General features: G+C 41.5%; 1 protein-coding gene across 13 annotated transcripts in view; it reads left to right on the forward strand.

The window, feature by feature from the left end:
* PPFIBP1 (PPFIA binding protein 1) overlaps positions 1 to 19,829 on the forward strand; it is a 121,530-nt gene that overhangs the window by 93,783 nt on the left and 7,918 nt on the right. For 8 of the 13 annotated variants that reach the window (XM_048499905.1, XM_048499911.1, XM_048499906.1 and 5 more), the window contains 10 exons: positions 466 to 523; positions 1,645 to 1,674; positions 2,467 to 2,623; positions 6,012 to 6,044; positions 10,047 to 10,179; positions 11,080 to 11,208; positions 13,126 to 13,276; positions 16,036 to 16,147; positions 17,082 to 17,170; positions 18,674 to 18,796. In XM_048499905.1, coding sequence (XP_048355862.1) covers positions 466 to 523; positions 1,645 to 1,674; positions 2,467 to 2,623; positions 6,012 to 6,044; positions 10,047 to 10,179; positions 11,080 to 11,208; positions 13,126 to 13,276; positions 16,036 to 16,147; positions 17,082 to 17,170; positions 18,674 to 18,796 — 1,015 coding nt within the window. The remainder of the gene's footprint in view (positions 1 to 465; positions 524 to 1,644; positions 1,675 to 2,466; positions 2,624 to 6,011; positions 6,045 to 10,046; positions 10,180 to 11,079; positions 11,209 to 13,125; positions 13,277 to 16,035; positions 16,148 to 17,081; positions 17,171 to 18,673; positions 18,797 to 19,829) is intronic. The other 5 variants (XM_048499907.1, XM_048499916.1, XM_048499918.1 and 2 more) reach the window with 1 other exon arrangement.

Consider the following 19,829-nt stretch of genomic DNA (forward strand, 5'->3'; position numbering starts at 1 on the left):
TTGGAATTATAATAATTTAAAACTCTGCATTTCCTCCTTTTCCTTTCTTTTATTTAAATGGTACTGCAGGTTATGTTTTGATATTTATTCCTATTTTTCTAACATATCTGTACAAGTCTAGCTGTGTTTATTTCAATATTTTTCATGTTTCTCCCCACTGATAACCCAAAGAGGTTTACAAATACAGAATTTATATGAACAAACAGGGTGGGGGGGAACCCAAATATAGTAAATGCCTGGGCTGGACCCACTGGGCATGCTGACTCAAGGCTGCAGACCAGATGCATGGGTTAAGAGCCTAGGACCACAACCCTCTAGCCATTCTGCAGCTTAATTACCTGCAAATATAAAGGGAAATTGAAAATTCCACCTAAGATACTTTGCAGTTGCCAGAGATGTTCCCAAGAATCTCCTTCCCTTGCTGCAGGATTCAGTTGTTAATTTTTTTAATGTGATTGTCTTTAGAACTTCAGCTCTGCAAAAATCAAGCAGTCTGGGAAACCTGAAGAAAGAGCCATCCGAAGTGGGTAGTCCTGTTTGAATTATTTACAGTTTTTTTGGAATGGTGACTCTGTGTCTCTTATTCCCTCAGCTCGGATCCCTGAGGCTTTCACACTTGCATCAACAGATGACTTGCATGTGTGAAAGAACCTTGAGGGATCAGACACCTCAGACAAGACTTGCATGTATCTTCAGATGCAATGCTTTTCAAAGGAGACAGTCCTTATGTCCCATCTGAACATCAGGTGATGGGATACCAAATGATTAATTAACAATGTAGGATTCTCTGGATTTAAATGTCTTGGCAGTTTTTTCAGATCGTGGCTGGGGAAATATAGCCATTATGGAAAAGGGGGATTTAAATGAATCTTTAAAAATATTATCCTGCTTTTTGTGAGAAATCCGTAAATTGACAAAAAATGACAATAATCATTGTAAAAAAAAGCTTTGTTAATGTTAAGTTTAAAACCACCACTAATAGTAAATTGTTACTATTAAAAACAGTAAAAAACTGTAAACTGGTTCAACTGGAACTCTACAGCTGTGATATAAAAATCTCCTAAATAAAATCGGGAGACATTATCTAAAACATTTGAAGTCTCAGTAAACTTACTGATTAAAAGCTGGGGTGGGGGCAGGGGGACATTTTCATATACATCCTAAAAGGATCGATAGAACGGATCAAGACTGATAAGTTAAATTCAATTAAACAAAGGGAGTTAAGGGACATCTGTTTCTAATAGTAACAATTTTTACCTCAGAATATGGTGGCTTGGAAATAACCCTCATTGCCTGGTCTGAAATCATAGTTAGGAGACAGTTATGAGAGAAAGATAGTCTTTCAAATATATTGGCTTTATATTCTTAAATCTTAGTGACTTCTGCCACCATTTTGTAGTCATCCGCAGTGGGCTTTTCAAATCTGTTTGTTTTGTTGACTAATAAGTGCAGCAATGTCTGTAATTCCTCAAACTAATAATAGAAAATTCTGTGAAGACTAAACTGAGAATCTGAACCTTCATTCAGTAATGTATTAGAGATGGCTTGACCTGTATAAGTTTTACTTGGCATTAACTAGTTTTCTGTTGAATTAAGGCAACCTTTTACCTCCAATTTGTAATGCTTATAATTTTCCCCAAACAGGATAAAGAGCCTGCCGAGAAGCCAGCAGAGGTAACGTGTCTATATTGCATATGTTAACAAAGATATTGTGGGTGGAATATGGAGAAAACAAAATACTTAGTCCCAATAAAGCTATCAAGTTCACTTGATTTTTGGCACTTCCAACCCAATACTATTTAGAAGCAAGACCCATAGATTTCAGTGCACTAATTTTCTACCCTGCTATTGTGTGTGAGAGAGAACTTTTGTTATAAACTACCGCTTTAAAAATATCTTCCCACAATAGTTACAATGTTTTCTCCAAAGGACAGAATGAAGGGGGATTGTCTGAGGTAGCGGGAAGAAAGAAGAGAGGGAGCTTGTCTGTGTTGGAAGAAAGAGGGGTATATTGGCTGTGAAGAGCCTGGGGTACAAGAGCGGGAGATTGACATACAAGGGGTGAGGGAAGAAATGGAGGGGGGAGGTAAAAGAGGATTGATAGAGAATTGGATGGGGGAGAAAAAGAAGGAGGACTGACATACAGGGGGTAAGGTCAGAAGGAGGGCAAGGGAAATTGATAGAAAAGAGGTGAAAGCAGACGGAGGGAATGGGAGGGGGGAACTTTGATGTGGGGAGATGGAAGTAAGCAAAGGCAGAGGAATACCCCCTCCCTATGAGTTTCTGGCGGATCCCCGCGTTATTCCTTAATCCATCTGTAGATTCAGTATTCATACATTTGCATGCTAACTAACTAGGAGCATGCGGCCTTCATTTCTCAGTTGTCTCTTTCATTACCCCACACTTGAATGCAGTGAGCACCACATGAGAGTGATATCAAGATTTTTTACCTTTCTTTCCCATCAGAGCAAGGTGCCAGCAGAGGGCAGCAAATATGGAACTCTCCCTCCCAAATCCCCAGATGACGATGATGCCTTTGGGACTCGTAAAGCCCGGTCTTCATTTGGGCGAGGATTTTTCAAGATCAAAAGTAACAAAAGGACATCAAGCACACCTAATTTGGGTAGGTACTATATAGCATGGCTGTGTCGCTGTACCTTTTTAATTGGAGGAGAAACTGGTTTTGTTGTTAGAAACCAAGCAGAAGCAGGCACTGTCCGAACCAATAGCGCTTTTGGGGGTGAAGCAAAGCTTCAGATGCTGTTTGTTCCACAACTTCCTGTCCAGTTTATGCTACAAGCAGAATATATTGCATGATGCAAGGCCTGCCAGTGTTGTCTGTATGGCTGTGTATGTTGTCCATACAGCCTCTCAGCTTTGGAAAGGAGTATGCAAATCATATCGCCAAGAGAGACCCACAGGCGTAGCTACCATGGGGACATCCGGGGACAAGCGCCCCGGGCGCCACCTTGTGGTGGGCAGAAAAATTGCAGGTTCGTTTGAAGCTTTCTGTATTTTTTACTGTTTTTTCCAATTTTGGTCTGCAGGAGGCACAGTTTTTAGGCTAGTGGCACCAAAATTTCAGGCTATTGTCAGGTGACTCTCCTGATGATATCAGCCAAGTTTGGTGAAGTTTGGTTCAGGGGGTCCAAGGTTATGGACCCCAAAGGGGCAGGTGACTCCCCATCCTCCATTGTTCCCAATGGGAGTTAATAGCGGATGGGGCTATCATTTTGGGGGTCTATCCTTTGGGACCCTCTGAATCAAACTTCACTAACCCGGGGTGGTATCATAAGGATAGTCTCCCTTCTGGCTCTACCCAGGTTTGGTAAAAGGTTGTTGGTTCAGGGGTCCAAAGTTAAGGACCCCCAAAGGAGTGCTCCATCCCCATTGTTTCCAATGGGGAGGCCCTAATGGTAGATGGGAGCTACCCTTTTGAAGGTCATAACTTTGGACCCCCTGAACCAAACTTTCACTAAACCTGGGTGGTACTATCAGGATAGTCTCCTAAAGATAGCCCTAAAATTTTTGGTAGTGTTATCTTAAACATTTGCTCTCCTGACAAGCACCCTCAGAATTTTCCCCGGATTCTCTCTTTAAATCCACCCCTTTGGAGTGGATTTAAAGGGAGAATCTGGGCTCCCTAGATTTAAAAAAAACATTGAAAGTATTGTTGAAGGCTTTCACAACCAGATTCAACTGATTGTTGTGGGTTTTACAGGCTGTGTGGCCATGGTCTGGTAGATCTTGTTCCTAACGTTTCACCTGCCTCTGTGGCTGGCATCTTCAGAGGTGTATCACAGGGAGAAGTCTGTTATAAGAGAAGTCTGGACACAGTGTATAACAGACTTCTCTCTGTGATACACCTCTGAAGATACCAGCCACTCTGTGATACACCTCTGAAGATACCAGCCACAAGATCTACCAGACCACAGCCGGATGCAGCTTAGAAAACCCACAACAACCAACTTTGACAATGGTGCTGTTTGGGGTGGATGGGTGGGAAATCTACCCTGAAACAGCATCACTTTCAATGTTGTTTAAACTAGAGAGCCCAGAGTCTCTCTTTAAGGTGCCTCCCTTCATCGTGGGGAGTGTGCCTCCCTTCATCGTGGGGAGGGAGGGATTTTATGCTGTTGAAACGCTGGACGCCACCTTACATCTTGGATTTTAATTTAATTTATATTTAAACTTGGATCGCTGCTTTTAAATGTTATTAATTATACTGTTTTTAAATGTTGTACACCGCCCAGAGCCCTCCGGGGATGGGGCGGTATAAAAATCCAATAAAATAAATAAATAAATAAATAAATAAGGTGAATTTAAAAGGAGAATCTGGGCTCTCTAGTTTAAACAACATTAAAAGTGATGCTGTTTCAGGGTGGATTCCCCCCCTTCAAAAATAGCATCACTTTCAATGTTGTTTAAACTAGGGAGCACTGGGTGTGTTCAGATTCATGTGTTGGGGCATGTTCTATAATGTGATGGTGTTTGGTCATGTGGTGGGGAAGGGGGAGGGGCGCTGCCCATATGCCGGGGGGGCGGGGGGGCGGCGCAAAACTCAGATTTTGTCCCGGGCTCAATTTTCCCTAGCTACGCCACTGGAGAGACCCCAAAGTGTTGTCAGCATAGTGGAGAAGGCAGTGTGCAGGTTCTGGAGTACCCTTCAGATGAATAGGCCAAGCCAAAATGAGGAAAGTCAGGAATGGTGAGGGCCGCTACCATTTTCAGTGCTGGTCTACTTACTGAGGGCAGTGTGGGGAAATCCACTTTCCTCTAGAATCAGAGTACTGAATCTTTGAACAGAGATCATTTGCAAGGGGAGAGTGTGAAACACACTCCAGTCATTCCAACCTAGCACAAACATTTGTTAGGACCATTTGACCATTTCGCTTGGATGACACTCTTGTCTCTAAAATAGGAAAGATGTTCTTAAGCTCCAAGAGTGGCAGCTGTTTGACATTTTGCTATACTATAGGATTAGGCTCCAGATTTGTGGGGCTTTTTGCTATTTCCATTAATACTGTCACTTTATTACTTCCTGCATAATGAATATTGTAGTGAAGATAGCTGTGGTGACAGAAAGGGAGGTTGATCAATTGACATTTTTAGTAGTTTAGGTTTCGGGGAACTCTGAGGAAACTTTCAGTTGCTTACTGGGCTCTGAAAGTCTTTACACTTTGCAGTGAAAGCCAAATAACAATCTCCTGCCCTTAAACTACAGGCATTCCAGGAGTACAACACTGTTTCATTGAATTTATTTCAAGGAAGTACTGTGAAAATAGTTCAAATATGAGTGGAGATCAGGCAGGTGTTGGATTGGTCTGCTACCTCAAAGGTTCCTGTAAGGATAAAATGTTGTACAGTGACCTGCCTTGAACTTTTGAAACTGAGCGGGGAAGAATTGGATTCCTAGCTTGTTTAAGGTAAATCTTTCTGGAGAGGTGTAAATTCTGCTCATCAACCAAGGCAATGGGAATCCCCACCTGTCTATATGAAATTAATGAATAATTGTCCCCTAACAAATGCCATAAAAGGCTTGTTTTGTTTCATTGATTAGGATGTAATATTAAGGTGCAATCTGAACAGTTCATAGAAGCTGGAAAGTCTCCACTTCTAATTTTCACTGTGTCACAAATTTTATATTTGTGGTATGGGGCAGTAATCTCAACCTACATTGCAAGGCTGTTGTTATTACTAATCTATATACTTTGGAGCACTCTCTAATGCTGTACAAATGCTAAATACTTCATAGAAGTATTTACTATATGTTGTCTCTTCCTGCCATTTGTGCTGGTACAAAGCCCCTCAGTTATTGATGGTGACACATGGCATGGTTGTTTCCTTAGTTCTAATTTGGCCCATTTGTGAGTAACTTGTGAGTGCTACACATGAGCTCCATTTTGGGGAAGGGTGCCGGTTTCCCCCTTGTCTTGCTAGTGTTAAGTTTTGATATGTCTTATCTTGTTGTCCTCCCTTTTGTGCTGCGTGTGGTTATGGGATGCCTGAAGACCGCAGTCGAAGTGCAAGTGCACCCACCTTAGGTACAGTAGACCTGCATGCCTTATCAGCACTGTGCCATGTGAGCCACTAACCTGGAGCTGTGGCCATACAGGGCACTACAACAAAGACCTCTGGACTGGACTGTGGTCTTCATCAGTGTCTTTGCCCTGAAATTCTTGCCACTAATAATCGCCTGCTGTTGTTTTTTGTTTTGGTTACTATAACCAGTACTAACAAGGAATGTTGCAGATGGACAAGAGTTCATCAAGTTCCAGAGGCAAGTGTTTAGCATCAAGAACTGCAAGTGATGACAGATGCAAATATTGATGAAAAAGAGGAAAGAGACCTTGTTTCTTCTTAGGGTCACCCTTGCTGTGAAGCAGTTGTTTGATGTGGTAGAGAAAGCACTGTTTTCATTCCTCCAATTTCTATACGTTGTTCAATAAAATAAAAAAAACCAGTCTTACCGGCACTTAACACTAGCCTGTTCATTTGCCCTGCGCTCCCTGGAGGAGTGGTGGGTTAACAATGTGCTAGTTGGATAGGTTCATTATCTTTCTCCTGCAGTGAGGGATATGCACTTGCTGGGTCTTGTATCAGATTCAGTTGTCACATTTCTGAAAAGTGATCAAGCTGTAAAACACACACCCACTTTCCAGCCAAGAGAACTTTTTTTAAGGCAGCGTGTTTCCGACTGGAGAATAAAAATGACAGGAGATAGACTAAGGCCCCCTCTGCACATGCAGGATGACACACTTTCAATCCACTTTCAATGCATTTTGCAGCTGGATTTTACTGTGCAGAATATCAAAATCCACTTGCAAACAATTGTGAAAGTGGATTGAAAGTGCATTGTTCTACATGTGCGGAAGGGGCCAAAATGATAAAGAAAATACATATTGTGGAAAATCGCTCTATTTATTTAGTTTCTTCATTTATACCCCACCTTTCTCCCCATTGTTGACACAGAAAGGCTTACAATGTTCTCTCCTCCATTTTATCCTCACAACAACCCTGTGTGTTAAGTTAAACTGAGTGTGTGTGATTGGCCTAAGGCCACCCAGCAAGTATCAACGGCAAAGTGAGGATTTCAACCTGGGTCTCCCAAATCCTAATCTGGCACTTCAGCCCCTACACTACACTCTAGATCCAAATAACTTGTTAGGACTCTGGTAGAGGTTTTTTTTTTTTTAAAGATCAGTACACATTTTAAATCAACTGCTAATATTTCTTCAGTTGCTTTATCTAACTTGAGAATAGCTGCACCTCTGCTACTTTGATTAATCCTGCAGCTTTCTCTTTGTTGCTGCACCTTCCTTAGCAAGTGAATTGAGCTTGTTTCCACATTATTCCCAAGTGTGCATTTTACATGTAAATTGGGGACCAACATGTGTGTGTGTTAGTACAGGTACAGTATCCTACTACATAGGCCCCTCGAGGAACCGGATTGACCTGCTGCTTTCTCAAGTGTTCTTCCGTAAGCAAACCTGGATTTGCTGTTGGGTAAAGGGGAAGAAGCACTTGCCCCTTGCTGGATTTTTTTTTTTGCCTTTGTATGGCCTTCTCTAGCATGCCTCTGCTGAAGAAAGATATTACTAATGTATTCTCTCTGTACAGGGAGGAGGGGAGTATATTCTAATTCATTTTGAAGGTGCCCTCTTGATCATGTCTTGGTTAAGAAAGCAGTCGTCGTAGTTCAATTTCCTTTTATAAAACATTTCTTCAGCCCCCAGGGGACATTCTTTGAATTGTTATGGTTCTGAGTAACTTAGCTTGAAGATTGGAATCACAGAGCGGTCGTTGAACGGCCATCAGCTCAGTGGACTTCAGCCTTCCCACTCTCAAGACAGCCCCCTGCAATGGCAGTTTCTTCACCCAACTGAAAGCTCCTGTGTGCTGTGCAGGTTCTGAGTGTTTCCTTGGGCACACTATGCAGGCACGAGCCATCTAGTCCATGCCAAGCCATTCCTGCAAGAGAAGATTGGGGATCAGGGGCTTTGTCAAGCAGTCTGTCAGAGAATATTGTTACTAATCTGCTCAATGAACAGCTAGATTCCAGTCTGGTAGCACTTTGGAAACCAACAAGATTTTTTGCATACAAGCTTTTGAGAGTCAATTTACATTTCCTTTGACAGTGTTGACTCTTGGAAGCTTATACTCTGAACAAGTTGTAAAATCTCTAAGCTGCCACTGGACTCAAATGTAGCTAATTCACCAATTCAGCAACCCTCTGAAATTACCTTCTCAATGAGAAATGTTTCTGTTTTGTGGAATTCTGCAAAAAACGTCGTGTAGGACCTGTTGGTGTGTGGTCTTTCCTGCTTCCTTCAGTTTTAAAAGAAACAGCATTGCCTAGAACCAGTTTCACATCCATGGATAAATGCACACTTTGAATGCACACAGTGGATTTTCAGTTGTGAGTCTGGCAATTGGATAAAGGAGAATGCAAAATATCATTATAAATTTTTATTTTATTTAAAGCATTTATACCCAGCCTTTCCTCTTGGCTCTAGGCAGCTCTTAAAGCTCTTTTGTCTGGTAAAATATTAAAGAAAGTATGGCACAGTACCCTGCGCACACTGTGTCTTCATTCTCTCTTTTGGCAAATGGAGGACAGCAGAAACTAGATAGTTCCTTTTTGGGGGCATGTTGAACCTGAGCAAGAATTCAGTGCAGGGTTCAGATAACTTTGTGTGAACATTCAGTATTAGGACAACCATTTGCAATGCATTTCAGGTCCTAAGAAATGTAAAATGAGAACATTTGAACCCATGTTGAATCTTTTCAGCATCAGCTGAATAATATTTTGTGTATATAGACAGCAGACAGGGCTAGCCTGGGCAATCCAGGCCAAAGAAGAATAAATGAGCTTTAGAACAAATTCACAGCTAGAATTGGTGACTTTTAGGATGGGGAACTGATGATTTTGTACCTATTTCATCTTAGAAATCTGTACTGCCTGCTTCAGGAATTGATTACCTGGCATTTGCCAAGTATCTGTTCTCTTGTTGAGACAGATGTAGATGCAGTAGAAATCAACAAAGCAGCTCCACATTTAGCATTGGACTGGTTGTGTCATGTTTGAAAAAGGGACAAAGGAACAAGAACAAAAATGGAGCATTTTGAAAAAGGAGCTGACTATCATTTTACTGATGTGTTTCAGCTAATGCTCTCAAATGCAATACACAAATGCCAAGAGAGCAGTGACAGACCCTTCTTGTGGCTTACATAAGTTGTAGCTTCTGTTGACTTATTTCTGTTGTAGCTTCAATATGTTGTAGTGGATGCACAAACTGGAGATCGTTGACAGTTCCAAGAGAAGGTTATCTTTTCATGACTTTAGTGATTGTTGACAGTCATCATGTGATTGATGACTTTGACCTTCATTCTGTCTTAGCGTAGCTTGGATTTTGTCTGGCACATGTGGGGTTGTCTGTGTGAATTTTGATAGACTTCGTGTGTGAACATTCATGGCAAGCTATACACATTTGGACAGAAAGCTCTAACTTAACTATTTTTTAAAGGATACTGTGTGCCTGACAAAATAACAGTCAATAATACATGAAACCTGACAGTCACCACCTTTCAGTTTAAAAATACAGAAAAACCCATCCAGCCCCTTCATAATACACTCGATGTCAAATGCCCACTAAAAAAGTGCTCTGAAGACTGTATGACCCCTTTGCCCCTCCTTGGATACTCCATTCTGTGGTGCTTGGGGCAGAGGATGTATCCAGTATGCCATTATGACAGAGGTAACCATCAGGAGCAGATGCCCAGAGCATCTTAACTGGTGCATATGTATAATTACATGAAACTATCAGAATCAGGTAATAATCCTATTTTTAAGAATTATGCTCCTCCCATCCCCTTCATTAATTTTGTCTAGAAAGGCATACACCGTAAAATTGCTTCTGTCCATCAATCCATCTAACTTTTCCTGATCCACCTGTGTGTTTTCTGCAAATTAAAAGCAGAGCAAATGCAATTAAGAGCCACTAGTTGACCCCCCATTAATTGAGATGTCTGTTTTTGCTTGACAGCTGAGACAGAAAAAGGATTCTCAGACCATCTGGATCTTGCTGGCTTGCCCCCTCGGCCGAAAGGTGGGCTTCTGACTCCACCATCTCCTGACTCCAGAAAGAAAACAAGAGGAATCAAAAAGCTGTTTGGAAGGTAACCAGAATATGAGGCAGAATGGGTGCCTCAAGGTATGCCAGGCCATATTTCCCCTTGTGGTGATGTAGAACTGAGAGTCTCCTCACCATAGTTAAGAGATAGGGAGTGGGCTCCAGGAATATGTGTTTTATCTCTCAGTACCTCCTGTCTCTGCTGCAAACACCCCCCAACCTTTACTGGGGTAAGGGCTAAATCACAGTTTAACCACAGTTAATGCTAACCAGATTTCCTCTTACCCAGAATTTGCTTACCAGTTTCACATTCAAATCAGAAGTCTGGAAAGCATATTCCAAGATAAATCCTGGCGTTGATTTTAATCCTAAAGTTAAGTTTGGCAGGCCTGTCCTCTTGTCTGTCACTGCAGTTAAGAGATTCCCAGTGTCCCTGACCCTGCAGTTCAAACTGGCTTGGTTGGCAGGAACCACGTAGTGTCAGCAATCGCATCATATTTTGTCCTACATGGAAGGGTTAATTCTACTGCTGTTACTTATTATGCTTTCAGACTATGTCAGTTACACATAATTTTTAGTACTTCTGGAATGCTTTCAGCTATGATCCTCTGAAGATGCCAGCCACAGATGCAGGCGAAACGTCAGGAGAGAATGCTGCTAGAACACGGCCATACAGCCCGGAAACCACACAGCACCCAAATGCTTTCAGCTAATTCTAGCTCTTATAGCTGCTGATGAGCAGAAATACTAAACCAGCACCTACAGATTTTTTTTTTAATGGCTGATAAAATTGTGCTGTTGGAAAGCACTGAAAACATATTTTGTGAATAAATTCTTCTGTGCTAATTTACTTCATGGGTATTACTACAGTTCCACAGATGTGAAATATTCTACTACTCTTCCTCTTCCATCTCTTCTTCCATCTCTTTCCCTGGATCTTCCATAGACTCATAAGAAGCCAATCTACTACACTTGATGCAGATGACATGCCAGAGACTGAGTTCAAAAGAGGAGGAACGAGAGCAACTGCTGGGCCAAGACTAGGCTGGTCGAGAGATCTTGGGCAATCCAATAAGTAAGACCATCAGCACTGAGACGGGATGGGGAAAGAATGCCCTTTGCTTTTCTTCTCCATGTTGATCAATGCAGTTGGAAAAATTGGGTGGTGCATGAAACAGAGTGGTGATTCAGGCAGTTATTAACAGACAGTTTGGCTTTGAAGTACTACAGCAGATTACTGAAAATGCTTCCAGAGCAAGGTTCTTTTGTTCGCTTTGCTAGGATTATCTGGGGTCTGCCATTTGCTTATAGTCTGTTTAGAAGTGTAACCATTAAGACTCACATCTGTAGATCTATGCAGAAGGTTCTTTGTTTCTGGCAAAGCCTCTCTAAGGCACTTCCACACACGCTGGATAATGCACTTTTTATGCACTGAAGCGGTTCCTTGCAACTTGTTTCACACAGGAAAACCCAGTTGCAAACAACTGTTGTGGTACATGGAGAATGCGTTATCCAGTGAAGTGTGAAAGCAGCCTTTGAGAGGCTTTGGCAGATTCGAAGAATTTTCTGCTTAGATCAGTAGTTGAAGGGCAAAGGCAAAGTGAGATCCTAAACTCTCAGATCTCGACTATTTTATATTTCAAAAGACTGTTTTAATGTGAAAATGGAATGCTGTCATTTGTCTTCTCATCTGCCAGACATTTCCCCAACATTGGCGGCTGATGCTGAGGTTTTTCTCAATGTCACCCTTTGCACTCTAAAATTTCAACAGACACTAAAGGGTCCAGATTCCAATTTTCCTAATCAACAATGGAAAACATAATCAGCTGGATCCAACCAACTTTTTTCATACAGTATCCATATTATAGTTTCCATCTGACATAGATTTTATATATGCCAGTTTCATGAACCCCACCATAGTATGGGGAGAGGAGGCAAACATGCCTTCTTCCTTATTTGCCAGTAGAAATTTGGTTTAATCTAACCCAGTGTACAAAAGGTATTAACAAAAATGTGGTTATTATAAATTCTAAAAGCTGTTGTGATTTAAACATGAAGGCAAACCCTGATGAGAGGGATTTTGGGAACTTCTTAGACACTCACATTCCCTACTTCCGTGATTTCCAATCTGTCTTCATCCATGCATCCTTTGGCAACCCATTTCCTTCAAATTGTGACCCCATACTAGCAGATACATTATGTAATTGTTTGTGTATCCCCAAACTCTCTGGCATGTACCCTTGGGGGTACATGTACCTCAAGTTGGGAACTTTGTTGTTGTGGGGGTAATAATTAGCTATGTTGGCAAACCATGGTATGTGCTTTCTTTGTAAACCATGATTCCAAACAGGGAACCAAGCATGGTTTGAGAGCCGAATTTTATTTATTACATTTTTATCACAAAATTATTTCAAGACAGCTCAAGGTTCCTTCTCTCCTCTTCCATTTGATCCTCACCACCAACCCTGTGAGATAAGTGTGGGGTGATGTGATGTGCCTCCAGGCAATTTGAATGGCAATTTGAATAGTAAGCACGAACTGTTGATCACCAGTTCACATGTAACTGCAAAGAGTGGCTTGCCCAAATATGAAAATGACTAATTGTCTGGACATGTGCACGAGTAGGTAGAAATTAATGTGACACTATAGTGTGAAATAATGTGGTTTGTGGTATGTGTGATTGAACTCAACCCACATTCTACTTCATTCCTTAATCTGACCCAATGCATACACAACCACTTCCCTGCTATCCATTCATTTCCTTATTGCACCTGGAAAGGGGAAGCCCACAAATCTCAGAAAAGGCAGGACATTCCATTACTTGCTGCGTGTCTCTCTTTTTCACAAAAATACCCGTGAAATGCAGGGGGCTGGACTGTGCAGACTTAGCTTTCAAGTTCAGTGGTGATGCATGAATTGGATTCCAGTTCATCTTATCAACTTGTCTTGTTCCCTTCTAAAGTTTCAGATTTCCCCCCGCTTTTCATTTTAGTGATTTGGACATGCCGTTTGCTAAATGGACAAAGGAGCAAGTTTGCAACTGGCTTCAAGACCAGGGCCTGGGCTCTTACATCAACAATGGCAGGCACTGGATACTCTCTGGTCAGACTCTCTTGCAAGCCTCTCAGACAGATTTAGAGAAGGTAAGCTTCTGGAGCCATCGGAATTGTATATGAGTGATGAGTCACAATTAGAGCATGAAGCTGTTAAGGAATGGCAAAGGACCCCCCCCCCCCCCCCCCACTCCCGTAGTGGTGGCTTCAAGATTCTGGAGAGAGCTTCCTTGTATGGAACAGCCATTATGGGGAGGGCTTACCAGCTAACTATCAGTTAAATTCTAAGAACTCTTTCTTCTTGAGTAGGGTTCTGAGTAGATCTGCTCAGGATTGCTGTATAAGAATTCAGTCCTAAGCAGATCTGTTCTAAATCATACTCAGTTCTATTAGGTGGGGCTAATTCCCAGCAAAGTGTTCTTGAGATTGTACTATGAAGTAACATTGCCAGTGGAGACAGGTTTTCCCCTGAGAGTCAATACTCTTGACTACAGATCTTTTTCAAAACGATTTTGTTATTGATGTATTATTATTTTTATTATCATTTTCATTCACCTATTTAGAAAAACGTGGTCATGTACACCAGTGACTGTAAAACAGTTTTATAATCATTAAGGTTCCACATTGTCACTATTAAAATTTGCCAGATGCGGTTGGGTTAAGGTTTAAATATAAATACTATAATTGTAAAAATTTTAAATATTTTTTAATTTAAAATTTATCCTTATGAGTTTATGAAATTTCAGGTGGATATATTTTTGAGGTTTATGGATTATTCACATCTGAGGGGATTCTGTGAAGTTTACGTCGGTCTTTGACTGTTTAAGAATAAAACTTGTCTGATCGTAGATCATTACGGAAGAAGCAAATGAAATCGCAGCAGCGAGATTTTCCCAATGCCATGTGTGCTGTTTTAAAATGCATGAATGGACAAAAAAGTTCTTTTGAGCCACCTCAAGCTGAGCAGCCGCGTTACCTGGCTAACTTCTTGGGGATGGTTTCCTAGCATTTTGGAGCTGCCACTCCTGCCTGGAATGTTACATCCTTAATCCGCTTGAAATTATCCTGAAGGGAGATGCAAAGGATGCTCTTGATGCCTCTGCAGGCATTGCTTCACCATGGGGACATCGAGGGGACAAGTACTTGAGAAGCCACCTGTGGTGGTAAAGGTGCAGGTCGTTAGTGGCTTTTCTATTTTTCGGGGGTTTTCCCATGTTTGGCCTGCAGAGCCCAGTTTTTTAGGCCCCAGCAGCATAACTTTCAGACTATTGTCAGGTGACTCTCCTGATGATACCAACCAAGAAGTTTGGTGCAGTTTGGTTCAGGGGACCCAAAGCTATGGACCCCCAAAATGGGTGACCCCATACTCCATTATTTCCAATGGGAGCTAATAGTAAACGGGGCTACCATTTTGAGGGTCCATAACTTTGGATCCCCTGAATCAAACTTCACTAAACCTAGGTGGTATCATGGGATAGTCTCCTGCTGATACCACCCAGGTTTTCTAGTGAAGGTTAGTTCAGGGAGTCCCAAGATATGAACTAAAGTGCTCTGAAATCCTCATTGTTTCAATGGGAGCTAATGGTAGATGGGGCTACCCTTTTTGAGGGGTCCCATAACTTTAGACTTCTGGACAAACTTCACTAAACCTGGGTGGTTTTAATCAGGAGAGTCGTCTTCTGAAGATAGCCTAAAAGTTTGGTACTGTTGGCTTAAACATTGCTCCCTTAACAGGCACCCTCAAATTTTCCCAGGTTCTCTCTTTAAATCCCTCCTTTGGGTGGATTTAAAGAATCTAGGCTCTAAATTAAAACATTAAAAGTATTGTTGAAGGCTTTCAAAGAAACCAAGATTCAACTTGGTAGTTGTGAGTTTACAGGCTGTGTAGCCATGGTCTGATAGATCACTTGTTCTAACATTTAGCCTGCATCTGTGGCTGGCATCTTCAGAAGTGTATCACACAGAGAGAAGTCTGTTATAAGAGAGGCTGGACACAGTGTATAATAGACTTCTCTGTGACCACCTCTGAAAATGCCAGCCACAGATGCAGGTGAAACATTAGGGAACAAGATACACCAGACCCGCACCTGACCACAGCCCAAGAAAACTCTAATAACCAACGTGAAAATGATGCAGTTTGGGGTGGAATCTGCCTGAAACAGCATCACTTTTCAATATTTTAACTAGGGAGCCCAAATTGTATCTATAAGGTGGTTAAAGGAGAATCTGGGCTCTGTGGTTTAAACAACATTAAAAAAGTGATGCTGTTTCAGGGTGGATTCCGCCCAGCATCACTGTTAATGTTGTTTAAACTACAGAGCCCTGGGTGTGTTCAGATTTGTGTGTTGGGCCATGTTCTATAATGTGATGGTGACTTTGAGATGACCTGGTGCAAAAAATGTTGTTTGGTCGTGGTGGGGGAGGGATGCTGCCCAAATGTCGTGCATAAAAACTCAGATTTTGCCCCGGGCTCCATTTACCCTAGCTACACCCCTGTGCCTCTGACACCCATAATGACAGTGTGCACCTGTCCAAATGACTGGCCTTGTGGAGGAGACTTTTCTGCGTTTTGTAAAAAAAGCCAGCATGGTGTAGTGGTTAAGAATGGAGAACTGTAACAGGCGAACCGAGTTCAGTCCCCCACTCTTCCATCCGAAACCCGCTGGGTGACTTTGGGCTAGTCATAGTTTGCTCAGTACTCTTTCAGCCTCACCTACCTCACAAGGTATCTGTTGAGGGGAGAGGAAGGGAAAGTGTTTGCAAGCCACTTTGAGACTCTTTGCAGTTGGGAAAAGTGGGGTGTAAATCCAAACTCTTTTAAAAGACCATGTTTTACATTCCAACCATAGGAACTTGGAATCAAGCATCCACTGCATCGGAAAAAGCTACAGCTGTCACTTCAGGCATTAGGATCAGAGGAGGAGAATAATCATGGGAAGTTGGATTACAACTGGGTTACAAGTAACGTTTCCCCTCTCTTTATTTTTTCCCTTGCTTCAGCTTTTTCTGTTACTTTCTTTAGTGAAATGAGGAAACTGTGTGAGCACTGGAGCTTGGGAGTGTTTGCATACACTGTGGGTTGGCTGTTCTAAAATAAAATGGAAACTGCATCAAGATGGTACTGATTCTACGCCAGGGAAAGCTAAATGCCGCTGCCTATTTAACTTAAGCAAAAATCACCCACACTTGCTCAATTTGTAATATTTCCCAGTATTTGTTATCAAAGTGTTCTACTCCTTTTTATGATGGAGAAACGTCAGAGCTAAATATCCCAGTTCTGAACATCAGCTTCAGTGTTCTTTAGGCCTGTTCAGTATAAAAACATGTCTGCTAGATCATGACAACAGGAAGCAAAACTCACCTGTGTCCCTAACCACCTCAAAGGTTCTGTGGTGACAGTTTGCTGTATACTGACAAATTGGTCCTGGTCTTAATTTCCATTGCCAAGTTTGTGCAAGTGTCAACAGCTTTTTAACTGTAATTCTTAACTTTAACACTGATAAGAATTAAAAACTAATGATGGAGTGGTTAATTTTGCATATTTTCTTCTTGAGTTTTTACTAGTTCCCATAATTATGATTTTAATTTCACAAGTGGGGGACAAGAAGGTGAAGCTCCAAAGACTCTAATTATTCAGCCCCCACTCTTGCCACTGAAATGTCAGAAGCCATTATTGTCTACATCACTTCAAAGCTGTGTTGATCAAGTTTTTTAAATGAAAGGTACCCTTAACAGAAAGTTGCATTCTATACAAAATACCACACGAGGTGCCTTTTCTGTACTTTTGCTAAATCGTCTGTGCAGTTTTTGTTATAGACTATAGAATCAGATATATGCATCATCTTTGCAGAGTAGTCACTGGCTTCCCCCCTTCTCTTTTTCTCTTTTTTTTCAGGATGGCTAGATGATATTGGATTGCCCCAGTACAAGACACAGTTCGATGAAGGAAAGGTGGATGGTCGAATGCTTCACTACATGACTATTGTAAGTAAGCACTCTTTTGAAATGCAAGAGTTAGCATGGCCTTTACCATCCTTCCCTCATCTTTCTGCCTTCAGACCTTTACTCTTCCAAATCTATTACTCCAGTAGCTCAAAGATCCTGTAGGTAGGATCTGTATCTGTACAGAGAACATTCTAGAGCTTTAGTTCTATGCTGACCATTTGGCCAGACAGTCTTATGATGCAGCACCCTCCTGTCAGAGTGGTTTTCAGATATCTATGCAGTTGCACAGCCTGCCCACTGGGCTTACTGTCGATGCCCTCTGGGATCTCAGCTAGCTAATAGCAGTGCTTAGGAAAGGGCTGAGCAGGATGTCATTCTCTCTGTGGCTGAGGGCATAAACACATAGGAGGGCCTGTTTGAAGAACAAAGAGTGAACTGAAGCTTTAAAATGTCTAGATGCAGATTTCATTGGTCTGATTTCCCTCCTGATACATTTAATTGTCTGGACGTTCTACCTAACTGCTTCTTTTTGCTTGGCTCTCCATCCCAGAGCAGGCCACATGGTGCCACTTGGACATGCGCTCTCCCTCCAAAACCTGCCTTTTCTGTGAAGCACTTCTCTATTTTGCTCAGACATCTAAACCTTTCGTTCTTTGTTATCAGAATTGCATGCTGCATGGAGCACAGATCTTGGGGGTGGGGGAGTTTTTGGCTTGCTGGAGAGTGCCAAGTACATTGTTATTAATAATGGCAAGTATGTAGAAAACCAGCTCTTAACCAGTCAGGCATGACGGCTAAAGGCCTGGTTAAACTGGTGCTGACTCCTGTATATTATTTGCTGAAGGGATAAATGAATTGAATATATGTCTGTGTCCTTTCATATAAGCTTCAGTCTGACCTGGAGACTTTTGTTCTGAGTATTAAGCACGAATTCACAAGGAGGAAGGAGCAGCACTACATTCTTTCTGTCAATTTTATTCCATACTGTTCATGCATGTTTCCAGACCAGGTGCATGTATCATTTTCTTCCTCTAGGAGGGTCACATTCAGTCAAATCATGTCTGCATACCCTAAATTTTTTTCAGTGGAACTGAAACAGTCCTGTAATGCCAAAGACATTCTGGGAAGAGGGAATTGCTCTTTTTAAAAAGAGAGAACTGTAGTCTGCTTGTCACACACTCCTGTCAGTGCAAACCATAAATTAAGAGGAGTAAGGATTCACATTTGGTAAATTCAAGTAACTGTATGTGCAGCACTCCAGAGTCTCTGCTAACTAATCAAAATGAAATGCTCTAGTTTTCATCATTACAAGTACAAAGGTGAAGGTGTTTTAAATAAGGAAATCTGTCAGACAAAGTTTTCTCAAGGCTGCGAAAGCTTCTGCCACACTAAGTGGGTTTAGTGCTTAAGGTGCCAAAGCTGCTGCAAGAACTGAATGCATTTGCTGTGATTTGAAGCTCTCTTCCAGTTTTCTCTTGGCTTTGTTCTAGATCTAATTTTTGTTCCTGTGTTTTTTTGTTCTTTTTATATCCTTCTTATCAGGATGACTTGCTGTCCTTGAAGGTTGTGAGTGTCCTCCACCATCTCAGTATCAAACGTGCCATTCAAGTCCTTAGGATAAATAACTTTGAGCCCAACTGTTTGCGCAGAAGGCCTTCAGATGAGGTAACCCCTTTTCATGCCAAGGATTTACAGGGATTCTTCCCAAAGTGGCTTGCTTTTCTTCTCCTTGGTATTCTTTTGAATCTTGGATCTTCTGCTTACTGTGCCTTCCACTTTTCAGTTATTATCCATTTACTTATATGGATACATTTCCTTTTTCAATTTTAAATCTTTGCAACTCAGTCATCAGTCCCCATTCCCCCCCCATGTCTAGGCCAATGAGCCATTGTTGCAGTCTGTATATCACATGCCACTGCCTTCTGCTAACTGTGTGCTTGCTAGTATTTTAATGAACATTTTGATGCAGTGTTAAAGACAATCAGCTACAATGCACAGCCCTTTGTCGGCTGATCATATGAGTGTGAAGGTGTGACATGTTATATGTGATGGCTCCCGTTTCAGAAACTTCCATGATATACTAGTTTTCTGTGTGCTTTTTTAAAAAAAAAATGGGGGAAGCTATCAAAGAAGTTTTTCAGTTACAAGCTATATAGTTTTCTGAGAGCTTAATTTGACTCTTAGATGGGTGAAAGAAGTGGGTGGATTTAAAAAGTTTTAAGTAATCTGTTTTTGATCTGTTTACATGTTTGTCTTTCCACAAGAGACTAAAGTCAAATATTAGCTTGAACCACTGTTTGGTTTGGAGGTGGATAGCTCTGGAAGCCGAAGGACTAAGATATGACTAGTTCTAATCCTATATTTTTGATGAGTGAGTCACATAGTAACTCTATTGAATATTATATTGTATGCCAAATATCTCAGATACTTGAGTATAAGACTCACTAGAAAAGACAATAGCGCTAGGGAAATTTGAAGGCATACAAAAAGATGAACTCCCACCATGAGATGAATTGATTCAATAAAGAATTTCAAGGCTGTCAATAATAGGTCATTTTGGAGGTTATTAATTCATAGGGTCACCATATGTTGGTAGTGATGGCACGTGACACATTTCAATAAGGCATAATTAGCAGCTCCCAAGCAGTAAATGCAGCTCTCTAGCCAAGGGGAGCAATTCACCAGTAGCTTGTTAAGC

The sequence above is a fragment of the Sphaerodactylus townsendi genome, linkage group LG06 (genome assembly GCF_021028975.2).
Source record: "Sphaerodactylus townsendi isolate TG3544 linkage group LG06, MPM_Stown_v2.3, whole genome shotgun sequence".
Lineage (NCBI taxonomy): Eukaryota > Metazoa > Chordata > Lepidosauria > Squamata > Sphaerodactylidae > Sphaerodactylus > Sphaerodactylus townsendi.